This window comes from Dromaius novaehollandiae, chromosome 2, assembly GCF_036370855.1.
Source record: "Dromaius novaehollandiae isolate bDroNov1 chromosome 2, bDroNov1.hap1, whole genome shotgun sequence".
Taxonomy (NCBI): Eukaryota; Metazoa; Chordata; class Aves; order Casuariiformes; family Dromaiidae; genus Dromaius; species Dromaius novaehollandiae.
The window spans coordinates 146,966,930-146,982,561 of NC_088099.1; the positions used below are offsets into that span (position 1 = coordinate 146,966,930).

The 15,632-nt window shown below is 34.5% G+C and overlaps 1 protein-coding gene across 2 annotated transcripts in view; it reads right to left on the minus strand.

Annotated features, from left to right (window-relative positions):
• The window catches only part of TMEM67 (transmembrane protein 67), a 32,552-nt gene that overhangs the window by 8,765 nt on the left and 8,155 nt on the right, over positions 1–15,632 (minus strand). For both annotated transcript variants that reach the window (XM_026099790.2, XM_064507754.1), the window contains exons 8-22: positions 15,054–15,208; positions 14,818–14,926; positions 13,628–13,714; positions 11,523–11,588; positions 9,612–9,768; positions 9,116–9,239; positions 7,870–7,975; positions 5,790–5,846; positions 5,602–5,700; positions 5,086–5,184; positions 4,648–4,734; positions 3,780–3,879; positions 3,539–3,678; positions 1,396–1,536; positions 815–895 (exon numbers count right to left, since the gene is read on the minus strand). In XM_026099790.2, coding sequence (XP_025955575.2) covers positions 815–895; positions 1,396–1,536; positions 3,539–3,678; positions 3,780–3,879; positions 4,648–4,734; positions 5,086–5,184; positions 5,602–5,700; positions 5,790–5,846; positions 7,870–7,975; positions 9,116–9,239; positions 9,612–9,768; positions 11,523–11,588; positions 13,628–13,714; positions 14,818–14,926; positions 15,054–15,208 — 1,608 coding nt within the window. The remainder of the gene's footprint in view (positions 1–814; positions 896–1,395; positions 1,537–3,538; positions 3,679–3,779; positions 3,880–4,647; positions 4,735–5,085; positions 5,185–5,601; positions 5,701–5,789; positions 5,847–7,869; positions 7,976–9,115; positions 9,240–9,611; positions 9,769–11,522; positions 11,589–13,627; positions 13,715–14,817; positions 14,927–15,053; positions 15,209–15,632) is intronic.

Consider the following 15,632-nt stretch of genomic DNA (forward strand, 5'->3'; position numbering starts at 1 on the left):
AGAATTTCACTCAGTACGATACAATGCTTCTGTATCATACAACATACAAAATTAACTCTCTATTACAGCCCATGCACTACACTGGTTTCAGCCAACAAAACCTAGAAGTGTCATAGAGAAGGAAGAACCAAGGCTGAAAAGGCTGATAAGAGGAGTTAGTACCTAAAGTTTTAAAAGTTCTGGCCAAATGCGCTCATTCGATCTGCTCTGACTGCATTCTTTTGTTAACCCAGAATTCCTGTAGCACAAAGCTTTGAAACCCATATTTAAAATAGAGAAAGGGGAGTAGTTCAGGTATAAGTGAAAGCGCAGAAGAAAGGTGATAACTATCCAGGATGGACAACCACGAAGTTGAGGGGTTGAGGGACAAACAGAAGCAAGGAGCAGAAACCGAATGTAAATATATTAATTAAAACCCAAACAGTTGTGTCTAGAAGACAAAAGCACTACAATGCAAATCAGTAGAAAGAATGGCAGTAAATAGTTCCATGGCTCATTTCTGTCATAATCTGGTACTTTTTAGTTCTGTATGAGCATATGTAACTAATATGACTTCAAATAACAACCTAAAATCACACCTCTAAAAGGACATACTGATATCTATGACTGTAGAATCTTTTTCCAATTAAAGTCAAACTGAAATCTTCTTGTAGATTGCACCAATAAAGTGAGCCAAAAAAGCAGTGACTTTGGGTATTAGCTAGCGATCTCTGATTAAACAAAACAAAGAAATATTATTTAATATTCTTAAAACCATCTTATATACTATCCTATTCAAAATGTCACCACAGAAGTTAGACCAAGATATACTTACATTGCTCATGCAACACAAATCAATAAATTGTGTTATCTTATCTTCAACAAATCTTTCATAAAACACGGCAAAAAATATAATCTGAAATAAACCAATCACATTTTACTTTATTAGTTCACCAGACTTGACTTTATTTTCTGAATTATAAAGCAGTTAAACTTTGAGGTTAACAGCCACAAATTACAGACTTCAGTAGTGGCCATCTTCGCACCCCAGAAATGGGATTAACATCCTTCCTCTATGAAGTAAAATTCTGGCAATAACCTGTTTTTCATTTTAAACTTGGAGTTGCTCCAAAGGTGTTTAAAGCAAAAGAAAGTAGCTGCATAAATTCTTCTCCTTGAGGGGAGTGAAGATAGTGAATATAAAGTAAGATCTTTCATAGCTTAGAAGGTTCATTTTGAGTTGTAATGTGTCACCACACTAGCTAGAAGTTAGAAGCTAGAAGTCTAGAACCAGCAAAGTAGTTAAGAATACACTTAATGCTATGTTGAGTAGTATGGGTGGCCTAATGATATATTCTGGCTTCAGAGCACCAGCCCTACAATGATAATTCAGCATATCATGTGTCAGTTACATACCTGTAAGAATGCAATGGCTAGCCAGAGTGCAGCAGACACACCAAATCTCAAAATACGGCTCCAAGGAGCTACATAACTCTCATCGCTTCTTGTAAGACTGGAAGAAGAATCCATTAAAGCCAGGTTTGAAAATCCCACCACCTGAAGAGATATGAAGTTCAATTTAAAAACATTGGGGCAATGAAAAGAATTACTTATGACTCTGTTGTTTCCATCGTAACAGAAAGTAAAAAGAAAAATTCAGGAAAAATACAGCTGAGAAGAGTAGCATGTTTGTTATAATAGAGTCCAGTTGTGTGATCCAGTGTTGTTATTTAGAAACATAATTAAAAACATATATTGTACGTATGTATGTTGATACAGAAACACACATACAAAGGCAAAACTCAGGACAAGTCCACTCTGATTTTTATTGATAAACGCTGTAAGATGCTACAGACAGATGGCATAGGGATTCTGTTTCTGCCAAATTTCAGCTTCTTGTTCTGAATCTTTCTGGGCTAAAACAATTTTTTGATTTTTCAAATGTAAGAAGCTGAGTTTTTTGCTTTTATCAGACAGAAATATATTTTCCTCTACCATCCATATAGCTAAAATTATTTTAAACAAACTGCCAAAAATAATTCATAAATAAAAATGATAAGAGAAAAATTAGGTCTTGAAACATTGATCCTAAGATGTGACAATTTTGAGAAAATCATTCAGAACTGAAGCCAAAATAGAAATATATTGAAAACCTTAGCTTTGCTGCCAAAGTACCATCTTAACTACCCATATAATAAAATCTGCAGTGATGACCAGTGCCAACCAGAGGCTGTTTTAGTGCTAGACATATGGCCTGAGGGAAGGAAAAGTCGTTCTTCTACAGCTTCCTCCAACTCATACTTTTCCAGTGTTGTTTTCTACCGCATTACATCCTGTCACCATACTAGGGAAGGCTGAACAGTCACTTTATTGGTTACTGGGGAAGTCTATTTTGTGCAATACGAAAGTTTTCCCTTTGTATCCAGCAGCTAAATGCCACGTCTGTCTGGTTCATCATACTCCTGGGGAAACAACATTTCAACATGACAATGAGGATATGAAGACTATCTGGGGTTTCACACATGCTATTTTGAGCCTGCTGAGGTATCTTCCATGATTTCTTCAGAAGAAAGAAAGGGACTTTCCCAGATGGAAATTCATGGCAGCAATTACAGAGCAAGATGTGCATCACTCTTTACAGGAGTCTCTCTGTATAAACTAGTAACAGGAGCCTATGAAGATTAATCTCAGGAGACTAGTTAGCTTTGTGAATACCTGCTCCGTTTTCTCCCCATGCCTTCCCCCTATCGTGGCACCTAAACTGGTCCTGACTTGTATGAAGTAGTTAATGAGAAAAAGTTTCTTATTGCTTTTAATTTAATAGAAAAATAGGACATTTAAAAAACAGAATTATTAAAATGAAGTATGGAAAAATATAATAAACCTCACATAAACAACTATAAGCTACACGCTTCAAGAGTATATACCAAAGTAAAAGCACTTACCAAACAGTACAGAAGAAACAAACTGATATATTTTCTAACAGCTAAGTACAATTACTCATATACCCTTAAGCAATAACTGAAGGCACACTGCCTTATGTTGCAACATCAAGAACAGAACTAGCAGATCTCATTTCCTGCTTTATAAAAGGTCACTCTAACAAGTTAGCAAGCAGGAAGCTACAGTTCAGGTAAATATAAATGCCATAGACTGTGGCAGAAGGGAGCCAGTAGGCAAATAAAGAATTGAGTGTGTACACAAATTTATCAGTTTCTTAAGCCATTTAGGGTAACTCATTAGCTTAAGAAAAAAAAGAAAAATAAACTCAACAAAGGTGTCCAAAGTAATTAAAGCTTGTTTGTTTTTTTAAGTCTTTTCATAATGAAATACTACAATGATATATAAATACACAGATATACATAGATATAGAATTAGATATAAATAAAATGAACCATATGAAAACACTAATGTATTCTACAAAGTTACAGTTTTTCAAGTGAACTTGAAGGTCCTCCTATTACCATAAAGAATTAAAGAATGGAAGAACTAAAAACCCAGACTCTTATGTTACACTATGGTTGTGAATTATAGAAAATAACAACAACAATAATAATACCTCCAAAAAAAAAAGAACTGCAAGCACTTGAAGGAGGGGATTTATCTTCCTCACTGTCTGAATTTCATTCCATTCATTGGCTATAAAATATGTCCTCCATATGCTCACAGGTGCAGCAGCACTTTTTATAACACCTTCACCTAAAAAGAATAAAAACAACAAAGCTCTGAAATGTAATACCTGAGAGTAATATCAGAATTTAATCAAAGCTGTGTATACAAACAAGTTTAGTTTGAGTTACCTTCAACTGCTTTAAGAACTTTCCCCTTAGGTCTTTCCCAGTCAATAAAGAAAATATCTACAGTAAGTTGTGAAACCAATTTATGTAATAATTGCAGAGCCTAAGGAAAAAGATTAAGTATAACTCGAGTAAGCAATAGTATATAGACAAAGAAAGTCATGGCAAGCACATGCTTTTCATTAAATATAGCAAAAAATACACTCGACTATACCTGACACTGCAACTTTTAAATTTAATTTTGATATACTGTTTTTTTTTTAAATTAAAAGCTTGGCATAATCGTAAGTCATGAAAGAGCTCATGAACGACACCTTAATCAGTCAGCACTGTGATTAGGTCCAGAATTAGCAAGAAAATCTAGCAAAGTAATCAATTACAGCAATTTGAGTATGGATCTTCCCATAACAGTTTAATCTGTATTATTAATTCCAAATCAATATACTACCCAAAATTAATGAAATACTTCTATATCCCATGGAGAGAGAATAGTGACCTCTAAATTCTACGAATATGTTTGAACATAATTATTTTAATTTGTGTTATCCTTCTTTTTGGTCAGGAACTGACAGTAATGCTTCTTTTCTTGATATGATGTTATTTTACTTGTGTTTATTTACATTTTTATCCTTAAAAGAATAATTTTCTAAAGATTATCTTCCTTAGACATTTGCTTCTTTACAAAAAAAAAAACTCCATTAAAACTATTTCCATGGAAAAATGACTTTGTTCTTAGAAATAAAGTTAAAATAATTGTTTACCTCTATACACTAATAACATGCATTGTACAAGATGTTTAAAAACAAGTCTAATGAAAATATAAAGAAGCACGTGTAAAATGTCTTGAATGCCCAAAGAAAAAAACATTTACCTTTAGACTAAAAGCACATCCTACGTACGTAACAAAATCTTCTTCTTGAGATGGAAGTGGTAAAAAGACAGAGACAAACTGCTGAGCCTGTAATTGAGAAGCTATATTGAAACAGCATAGATGGCATATGTAATAACATATTAAGTGCTTAAGAGTGAACATCTTTTGCAGAAAATGATCCATGTATGTGGATTTATGTGTAATTTTTCAAATTTGTAAAATATTTTAACTGACTACTAAGCAGACTGCAAGCACAAGGAAATCTAAGGAAAGGAAAAAGCTGGAAATTTAAACACACAGAACATCATGTATAACTTGCCTCAAAAGTCTGACCAGAAAGGCAAAAAAGACAAAAGACAAAAGAAAATGAATTTTTGTTTTAAAATTTATGCATTATTAATAAGTATTCATAATAACAAAATCTGGAAGAAGACTTACTTTGAAGAATACAAGCCAATAAATCCCTGTGCCCACTGTGATGATAAAGAACACATTGGCGAGGTCTCCAGCATAAAATAGTAAGAACTTCAAGACTGTCTGTAATTATGAAAGAACATTGTACAAACCTGTAAAACCAGTTAACTGATGTATACAGTACATTCATGTAAAATGTTACGCAGCTTACACTACAAAGGAGTGAACTCTTCATTCAAAGGAGAATTAATCTGAAAACTAATAAGACTGCTCAACTGATCAGATTTGCTCTGTTTATAAATACCTGCATTTGTGCCTTTTTAGCAAAACTATTTCCTAAATGACAACATCAGAAGCCAAAAAAAGCAAAAAACCTATTTTCTCAAGTGATCCTAACTCCATAGCTCCATGCAGCTAGATTTAAACAACTATAAATTATTTCAGTTACCATAAGAAACAGAATAGTTACACCACGTGATAGCAAAGGTCTCCTTAAAGATAGGAAAATATGTCTCCATTTAGGTCACCAGCTATTTATACCTGCAAGTCAATTACAGAGCTTCCTGTACGCCTCTTCCAGCCTGCAGTCTTGAGAAGGGACCATAAAACTGCAAGTCCACCCAACACACCCAATGCGATCTAAAGAGAACAAAAAATTATTTGCAGATATTTTTAAAGAGACAAAATCTAAGCAAATCATAGTATCAAAATAAAGGACAACTACTTACATCAGTCTGAATCTGAGCCTCTGACTGATTCATCTCATAACTGACTGAGAAGGAAACCTGAATATTAAAATATGAAAAGTAAATATGTATAGAAATTCTGAAATGCTAAAACAATTATAGTCAGTGGTGTTTTACTACTTTTTAGTTGGTGCCAATCCCCATCTCGGACTACTGTAGAGTTGCATCGTACCTCCTCTCCCAGTGTACGCATCCTGACCTGACGTGCTGCAGTGCCAGACTTGGTGCTGGCATGTGCTCCCAGGCTTAATGTAGGAGATACTTGAAACCCAGACAGATTTTACCAAGGATAAGGCTGGGGACGGACCTCTGCTAGTTATAATCCCTACAATTGTGCATGCTTTGCTTCAAAAAAGGCATTATCAAGTGTTTGATACCTTCCCTTTTAACAGTGTGGATTAAGAGAAACTTCAAGTAAATATAATTACACTAATATGCAAAATTAAAAAGGGAGCTCCTACATAGCTCAGGCAGCAATTTTTTTCCAGCATGAATGAAATAGAACACTGTTAAACTACATCAAAATTATTCTCTCTAGCTTAAATAGACCTAAGACCTAATTTGACTTTGTCTAAAAGAGTTGTACAAGGAATAGAAAATCTTTGCCTTGGTTTTACAAAGTTTTGGCCCGAGTCTTTGTCATGCAAGGCTAAAGTTAACAAAGTATTATAAAGAACAGAATTTGTAATTCAGTTTAAACAAACAAACAAGAAGAATCCCCATGCTAATGGACAGTGCCTTGCTTTCCAGAAACATTTGTTCCTGTCATAGCTAATGCTATCACCTTATTTAGATTTGAGACTAAATATGCTCAATTATCAGAAGCCAAGAGTTTGTAGAACTTGCAATGAAATTTAATGTCTTTTTGCTCTTATGAGTGCCTTGTATCAAATTTGTTAAATCCATGAAAGATGCATCCAAAATTGACAACACCTAAGTAGATCAGACCTGTATCTAGGGGGGAAATCATGTAATAGCACAAAGGAGAGATACTGAAAACAATTGTTCTTGTCATCTCCATTTGATTGAATTATTTTCTAAAAACAGTCCTGTTTCTATGATTAAATAAAGGCATTATTTAAACAGGGAAGTGTCTCGCTCTAATTCTTCTATCCTTCTTATTCTCAGTCTATTCTTCCTTTTAAGGAGCTAATAGCCAGTGAATAGGAATACTTCTAGCATCAGAAATTTCTAGCTAGATGTCTGTCAGTATTGGAAGCCTGAACCATTAAAAGAAGGTTCATAAGCAGAAAATGTTAACAGTCTGTGCACATTTATTTATAGCAGAATGATTATCACATTAAACTCAACATTTTCATTTCGTTAAAGCAGTGTGATCTAATAAGCAACGAAGGCATAGGAACTGGCCTCTCAGACATTTCCGCCTGGCCTGCTGCCCATTGTGGTGGGCAGAAGGGGAAGGAGGAAGCAATACCTCTTTTGCATCTCCCACAGCAGAACTCTGTGGCTTTAAGAGAAGGAAGATCCCCAAGCTGGTCTCTAACCCCCTGTGGCTATAGATTCTGGATTATTTTATTTTTAAACTTAAGAGATCTACTGCAAATAATGAAGCACAGCAGGCAGAACACCAAAGGACATTCTAGATTTATTGCCAAAATCTTAACTTAAACCACAAGTAACCTGAAATGTCTGTTTCATAACGATCTCCTGATAATGCACAACATTAAGAAAAAGATTCCATTTGGTGCTTAAATTGCTGCTGCTTTCAGTTCACCGCATAAAGAGTATTTTTTTCTGGTTATTTTCTGTGCATACATTTTTTAATTTGCACTCTGGTCTAATTTACCATTATACAACTGATTGTAAAATTCTATGTATTTTAATTTAAGGACTCAGATAAATTTAAAAAACCTACTTTGAACAGCTTTATTTTAAAAGCTTTAAGTGTTAGTGAAAATTTGCAACTTCTAAAACACATAGAACTAGAAACTGCTTATTTCATTTCACACTCAAAAAAAAAAGCTTCACTTTAGTGGAATTCTGACAGAACTAAAAGCACCACGAACAATTCTGTTCAATTAAAATAGCACGAAGAACTCACCATCACACTCTGGGTGTCAGGGTTTTGGATAAGCACATCCGTGTAAGCAATAGTAATTAGAGGTGGGTAGATAGTTCCTCTCTGAGTAGGGGATGCCAGACGAATACTGCAGAAATACAAACAGAATATTGTTTTTAACCCAGAAAATGGATGGGCTTCTTGGAAAACATTGATCGAAACTTGTACTAACAGGAAAATACTAAACAAACAAAACAATCTTATCAATAAAATGTGAGCTACCAACCCAGTGACATGGCAATTCATACTTTAGAAGCGACTGGACTATAAAAGGCATATATACAGATATATAAAATCAGGGGAGAATTGTTAATTTGTAAGAAAATATCTTAAATCAATCTTTAACTATAATTCACATTAGGATAGCTGCAACTGAAGTTAATTCCAAAAGGTGACTTTTCTCAAAATTTTACAGAATTACCTTTTCTATATTTATTTTGAATCTCTGGCATTATTCTTTTTTCAAGGGGATCTCCTAGCATACTTGAACAATCCTGACTTTTTGAAATAATGTAATACGTAATTCTCAACAAACAGAGTGTGTACATTAAATGAATCTTAAAGATGATTATCTGTATGGCCCAGTAGTCCCTGCTACTCATAACTAATAAACTGCAAAGAAGTGCAGTAAGTACAAAAGAGATCTCAATTTTGTTTAGACAGTCATCTCAGAGAAAGATATTACATTAAGAAGGAAAACAGGTTCTGCCAAAACACTTTCTACTTGAGATAAAGAGGCAGTAATGACCCTAAGAGGTAGTCTCACAACTACAGTTAAATGACTACAAGTCTATTCTGGCCTGTATGACACTATTTATAAGCAACAGCTTGTAAAAATACTGTAAGACGAATATGGAGTGTGAAACAACATCCCCGCATAGTCAGCAACAGACACATTGGAAAACAGGAGTTCTTAGGTCTTAGAAGCCACCTGCATCCAAGAGGTCATTGAATGCCTGCTAACTTTTATGCACACATAGTCTAATCCAACTTGAATGGGAAGTAATCACAGAAATTTTAATCCCCTCAGATCAGTGTTATGTATTCTCACTTAATCATCAAAACAACCTACTCTTGCTATTTCTACATATGCAATGGAAAAAGCAGCAAAGAATGTATTAGAAACAGCACAAGAACACAACTTTCCTTTAAGAGGCAATAAAATACAGATTGCACAAGACTGGCTTTATTTTATCTGTATCACCATATATAGTATGCATTTATTCACCTTATTATTATTTTGCTAGCAATTCGAATTATTCTTGGTAGTTTTCCCAAGTCATTCTCTTTTCCACTTAGTGCATCCACCAAAAAAAATCGACGGGTCAAAAGCCAGTTGTTCATATTGCTGCCTTTGAAAAAACATGGTAGAGGTATGCAATTTTTAAAAAACTGTAATTCAGCAACAAAAAGAAAGAAATCTACTAAAAGTGATAAATATTATTGTATTTAGGATGTAAAATGATTTATTTTCAATATAAACAAATACATTATGAAGTTAGATAACCTTATTTGGACATATTATTGATTGGGCCAGTGTACGCAACCAAAGCTTGCACATAATACTATAAGATCTTGATCACAAAATCTTAAATTCTCAAAACAGGAAATTTATGGTGGATTGCGGTATCTTTAAAAACAACTCAATGACTGTAATTAATACAAATGCTTTGTATTTAAAGGCATTAGATTATTTCATAGAAATGTCACTATTGCATTCTTACCTTGATTCACAAACATTTCATTGTATTGAAGATTCAAGTTTAAAACTGGCACAGCCCAAAGATATTGCTGTCCCTCATCATCATTATATTCAAGGAATACATCATAAAAAATTGGATTAGCAAAATCCAGTAAAATCTTTGAAACTGAAATTTTGCACTACAGAAAAATAAAATTTTAGAATAAAAAGATCAGTTTAGGCATTTAATGATTCTTATCAAGTTGCAGACTCTTCCCCTATAAAATTACTGTTAAATCTGTCCCATGTACTTTGCAAAAGACAAAGCATTCCTGCTATGTATAAGCAATTAAGAAGTACTCCTGATACTATACAAACCTTTTAGAAATGACCACAATTGACCAGAATGACTAATGCAGAATTAAAATCTGCTAATATTGTATTTTCAACAGATTAGGAAAACATATCCTACAAAATTTCACAAACAGAAAATTTGAAATAGCATAAACATTCAAGTCAAGAAATTGGAAATGAAGGTAGATAGGTAATTTTGTGTATATGAACTACCATGCAGTCTTTAAACAGTCAGATAACATTTCAACCGTACTTTCCCCAAAGCTGTAGGAAAAAAAAAAGTGATGTACAGAGTCCATGAAAATAATTATATGAAAAAATACTCAGTAAGTTAATATTTACATGTGTTAATTTTAAACCCAGTAATAATAACTGCCATTAATACTTAACAACAGGTTCTACATATCAATACAGTAAATACAAAAGTTTTGGGGGAAAAAAAAGGCACTAAAAAGATTAACCAAACTGGACCAGTTCAATGATCCAAGCAGAAAATAAGTTTCTGCTTTGTCTGCAGTACTTAAGTGTGGATTAAACAATTTTATCACTTATGATAAATATTTAAAGAGTAAAAATATTTAAACAGATATTTGTCAAAATTATTTGGTAAACACAGTAGTTTACAAGGACTAAAGCTTTGACAGCTACTACACTGCAAGACTTTTGCATCATCCAAATAGCAGCCAGAGTAAATGTATTTTTAGACTGCAACACACAATGTGGGGAATGGTTTTGGATGTAAACATGCTAATAAATAATATTAATGGATAAATAAATAGGTATTAGATGCTGTGCACACATACAGAGTGCACTCTTTATGCACACATATAGAGTTTTCTACAAATAAACTGGCTGTTTGCCCCCAAAACAGATTATGATCTCCCCTTTTAACATGCAAGTGCCAAAACTAATAAAGCCTTATTGCTGGCATAGCTGTGTTCATGGCCGACTCACTTTGGCATCTAAACATACACAAGCTCAAGTTTTACCACAGCAGGGACAGTTAAAACTGCTCTGTTCCCTCTGGCTTTGCTGATGTTTAGCAAGTGTGAACTTCCAATACAACTTTTCCCATAGTTAGGACAGTAAAAGAATCCCTTTCCTCTGCTGAGCCATCTGTTTGATTAAACTTGTAGGAACTTCATTCTCCTGGAGATGTCAATCTCTTTACTGAATTTGCTGAAATTAGAGAATATATTAAAGAGGGATGATTGATAGACCTTATACCTTGTTTCTGTATGAAACTTGGCCAAAGATGGAGGCAGGAAAATTAGAAGTTAGAACAAAGCATATGACTGTCAGAATTCAGGCATTATGTTCTTCCACTGATAAGTCAATAGCCTCACTTGTGCAAGTGCCAGCTTCATTTTTTGGCTGTCAGATGCAGCAAAAAGTTTTGTGGTGTGTATTTCAATAGTTAACAAGCACATTTATTTCACTTAGTAATTAAGAAATTAGAATAAACAATAGTTGCACAAGAAGGAAGTCCATGCTGCAGCTTGTGGCTCAATGCCTGAGATCCTTCAATGAGCACTGAATTACTGATGACATGTAAACTAACTTAATTGAAATTCAGTATAACATTTTATCTCATACTTACATTTTGTTCATAAGTTGTTCCAAACACAAAAGCTGCATTCAGTTTAGTTTGGGTATCAGGACAAAGCTAAACAAAACATATTAATAATTAGGCTAATTCACAGGTACAATTTTCTCACAGTATGAAATATTCACAGGTACTCTAGGCAGTTTATGTGCTCACGGTTCCAATAAGACACACTGAATTTTATTCTGTTTTGTTTTTAAGAGACACATCGATTTTGAAGACAAAACAAATTATTTATTGTAATAACATTAATATTCTTTAAAGGCTGTTTTAGTTTAGTCACACTTGAATAGTATTTTACAGTTCTGTCACTGAACTTGAAATTTGTGGAATGGAGCATCCAACCAGGCAAGAATAGCCTTTTTTGGCACTGAATGTTAAATGCACAGTGCTGTGCTGCCCCAAGCTTTATCAGTGGCTTCTGTTAAATGCAAGAATTCCATGCAAAAAGAACTCCACATTCACCTTTCCCCCTTCAAGCTAATATTTGCAGAGTATCAAAGTTATCGTGGAAAATATGATTTTTTTTTCCTTTTTCAATATAACTTTTTTATGCAAAGAACAAGTCATTCAAACAGGACCTACAAAAACAGGCCAAATTCTAACTAAATGAGGACTGTACTTAGTAGAGGGATAACCATTTTTCCAAAATGAAAGCAAGTTTAAGTTTACATAAAACAGAATCCAATTAGAGTGCAATGGAAATGCCAGGAATTGTTACAATTACACACTGAGGTGTAATTTTGTGCTTTAGCACTGCGACATCTTATTGTCATGCACAATCTTTTACATTTAAAAAGGCCTTGAATGGTAAAGCTATTCCTTTCACATTGATTTCTGATAGCTACTAAAAGCTCTGCATTTGGGAAATTAATGTGTCCAAATAAAGCCTTAACATCTACATCAGAACATCTCATTTTCTATGCGTAGTAATAGGCTTAATGACCTGTTTTCTCTACACTGGTTTTCCTTTAAATTTCGGAGGCAGATGTAAGACAGTTCATCATGAGACAATACTGAAAGAAATAGCAGTCACTGCTATTTCCTGAAACTTAATTGCTCTTCTGCAGATACTACAGCATTTGAGTAGTATCCATGCTCCAAGAAGTGACACAAAGAGCCTATGAAGGGGACAGACAATTCCTAATTGTTCTTGGCAGTATTCCTATTGTTGATTGCCTAGGGGATGGCTGAGAGTGCCTAGATCACCACTGGATTGCTAAAGAGATTATAGTCTGTGATGTGTTTCACAGTTGCCAATTTCTGCTGAAGTGTTGGACAAATCACTGTTACACTTTGTACTTGCATCTTTGCTGCACTTTTCACACCCTAGACAGCATGTTATTGCTGAAGATGAATGTGTGTATGCCACTGAAATCCAATACAAGGATAGTGTCCAGGGTACTGTGAATCTTCATACCACTGCTCCCCCTTTCCATGTGAAGTCTCCCAGTAAGTTTTACCACTTTATGCTGTGAACAAGCCAGGCAGACACAGGCTAAAGTGTGTATTTTATATTTAAAAGCAAAAGAAACAAACAACAACAAAAAAGAAAAACAAAAGAAAAAGGGTTGGTAAATCAGTATTCCTATTTCTCTTGTCAGTAACATAACTACTGATGTGCTTGGCATCTCCCTAATGTATGAGGAGTACAAGGAACAGTATCCAATACATCCATACACCCAGAATCTTCTGTAGAAATACAGGGACTAGGAGCTAAAGAATACACTTTCCTCATTAACAAAAAGAAGGCTAATAATAAATCATGCACACAGGTAACCGTATGCTGAATGGAAGAAAGAGGTAGTAGCTGAGATTGGTTCTAAATGACCACTGCTGTTTTCCAGAGCTTTCCAATATTCAAAATTTGTATTAGTAAAAAGAATGAGGGCAGTGTTGCTGAATTTTTACATGTGATTAAGAAGAAAGATCATCCTGAGCAAGAATCAAAGGCTATTTTCCCTAATCTAGTTCTGTGGTTATATTAAGGTTGAAATGCCACTACTATAGTTATTAAACTCTTGGCTTTTGTCTTAACTTGGCTAAAGGTAACCAAAACATCATAGTAGCAACAAAAGGTAGGTAGAAATCAAACCTACCTGTAAGACTCCTCCTTCCAAACTCTGCCACTTTAGAAAGTTTCCTGCTGCATCAAATGAGGCTGCAATAAATTGCAGTTTTATATCCTGATGATAAAAAACAAACACAAAAACAAACAAAATCTCCATTGAGTGGACCTATACATTTTAGGAACCACTCTCTCATCATTTGATGCTTCCCTAGAACCTTCAGCATAATGTTTCATTTTTCCCCTTTGATTTTATGTGTTTTAATCCTGGTTGTGGTAGTTTACTTTTTTAATGTATTTTTCAACTCTTCTATAGCTTCACTGAAAATTGAAATGAAAAATCTGGGCTGGAGTGATAGACTAAATCTCTCTCTGATACAACTCAACTTGTAGAGATTTGTAACAGAAATATTAAACTTGGTATGAATGAAGTATGAATGGGAATATGTGTGTGTAAGCATCAGAAGTAACAGAAGGCAAAGGGTTAAACAGATGACCTGTACTGATAACAAAGAACAGCGTCCAGCAATAAAACTGAAGAATGTGTTGCGATAAAACCACAGCACAGACAACTTGTCAACAAAAGACCCTGCACCCTAAGGCCAAGAGAATAGCAACAAAGTTACAGCACATCACATATACCATTGTTTTCTCATATTAGCTCACCAGAAAAACAGACAATAGCTATAAAGATGTATATATTTCAAACAAGGAAAAAAGATGAAGAGCAGCGGCCTTCCCTAAGATCTATGGAAATTGAGGTAAGGAAGATTCTGAAGCACAAGTCAATGCTAAATCAACTATGAACTCCCAAAGGGCATAAAAGATCTGCCCAAATATGAGTTCATCACTGCCAACCAAGAATCCCCAGGGACATAATGAGGACTTAATAACTGGCATCTCTGATTCCCTGTGTCACACACACTTGATCCTGGCCAGAGCACTCAGGCATGTACATCCTGGCCTTGTGAGTATGTGGGTGTGGAGTGCTAGCAAATGAAATCTGTGAGTAAATGAATGCAAATCAGTAAAATCATCTTTCTTACAGATTTTGTACATAAATATCACCTTCCCCTTCCAAAAGATCTCAAACTGAGTTTTGCTACACTGATTTCCTCAAAATTATCTTTCGTAGAGCCATATCTGTGATGAATCTAAACCTTTTCATATTACGTCCCCTTCCTAATCTCTGCTTCCCCAAGTCTGCTACCCAACGCCTACCTTATTTGTTCCTTTAAAACTGAAGCTTGTAGGAAAATGTGTTGTCTCGAGCACTTGGGATGCTAATCCTGGCTGATCACCATAATATAGCCATGGCAGATTATGTCTCCTAAAAACAATTACAATCTGTTTTCTCCAAAGGAATATAATGTTTTACATGTTTTACATTAAAGAACATTTGGAATACTAATTTCTATAGGGCATTTTTACTACAAAGTGTGGAAGAGAGAACTTACCAGAAGGATATTGAATGAACAATGCCTAGCCTCGCTGTGTTGGCATAAATATACTGAAACAAACCACAGGCATCAGTATTTGAAGAACTTAATGAATTCATATTCATCACACACATATTTCCAAGAGCTTGGCACGCTGTTAGATTGGAGTACAACTGCAGCAGAGAAACACAAGAACACATACAAGTATTTGTACAAACTTCTTTTTGGTGAGGCAGTTATAAAAGAAACGTTATCTTTACTAAGCCATTTCTAAACCCTTGATTTTACTTGAAGGTGATTTGTTTTGTTGACACCTAATATTTTCTTCCAGCTACTCAGGTTCTGCATTTTTTTTAGCTCTAGAGATAGCAGTATGAAATCAATACTTTCACTTTTATAATGCATAAGACACCTTGACTTTCAGAGTTTATTTTAGTTACAACAGCTAGATGGTATGATGTGACAGAAATATAAAAATCTACTTTTAAAAAGTGAAGTGAGAATCTAATTTTTTAAACCCTTCAGGTTGTATGACAAAGATGACCCTATCAGAGACCTAAGATTGACAGCGTATTATAGTTGTCTACACAGTAAACA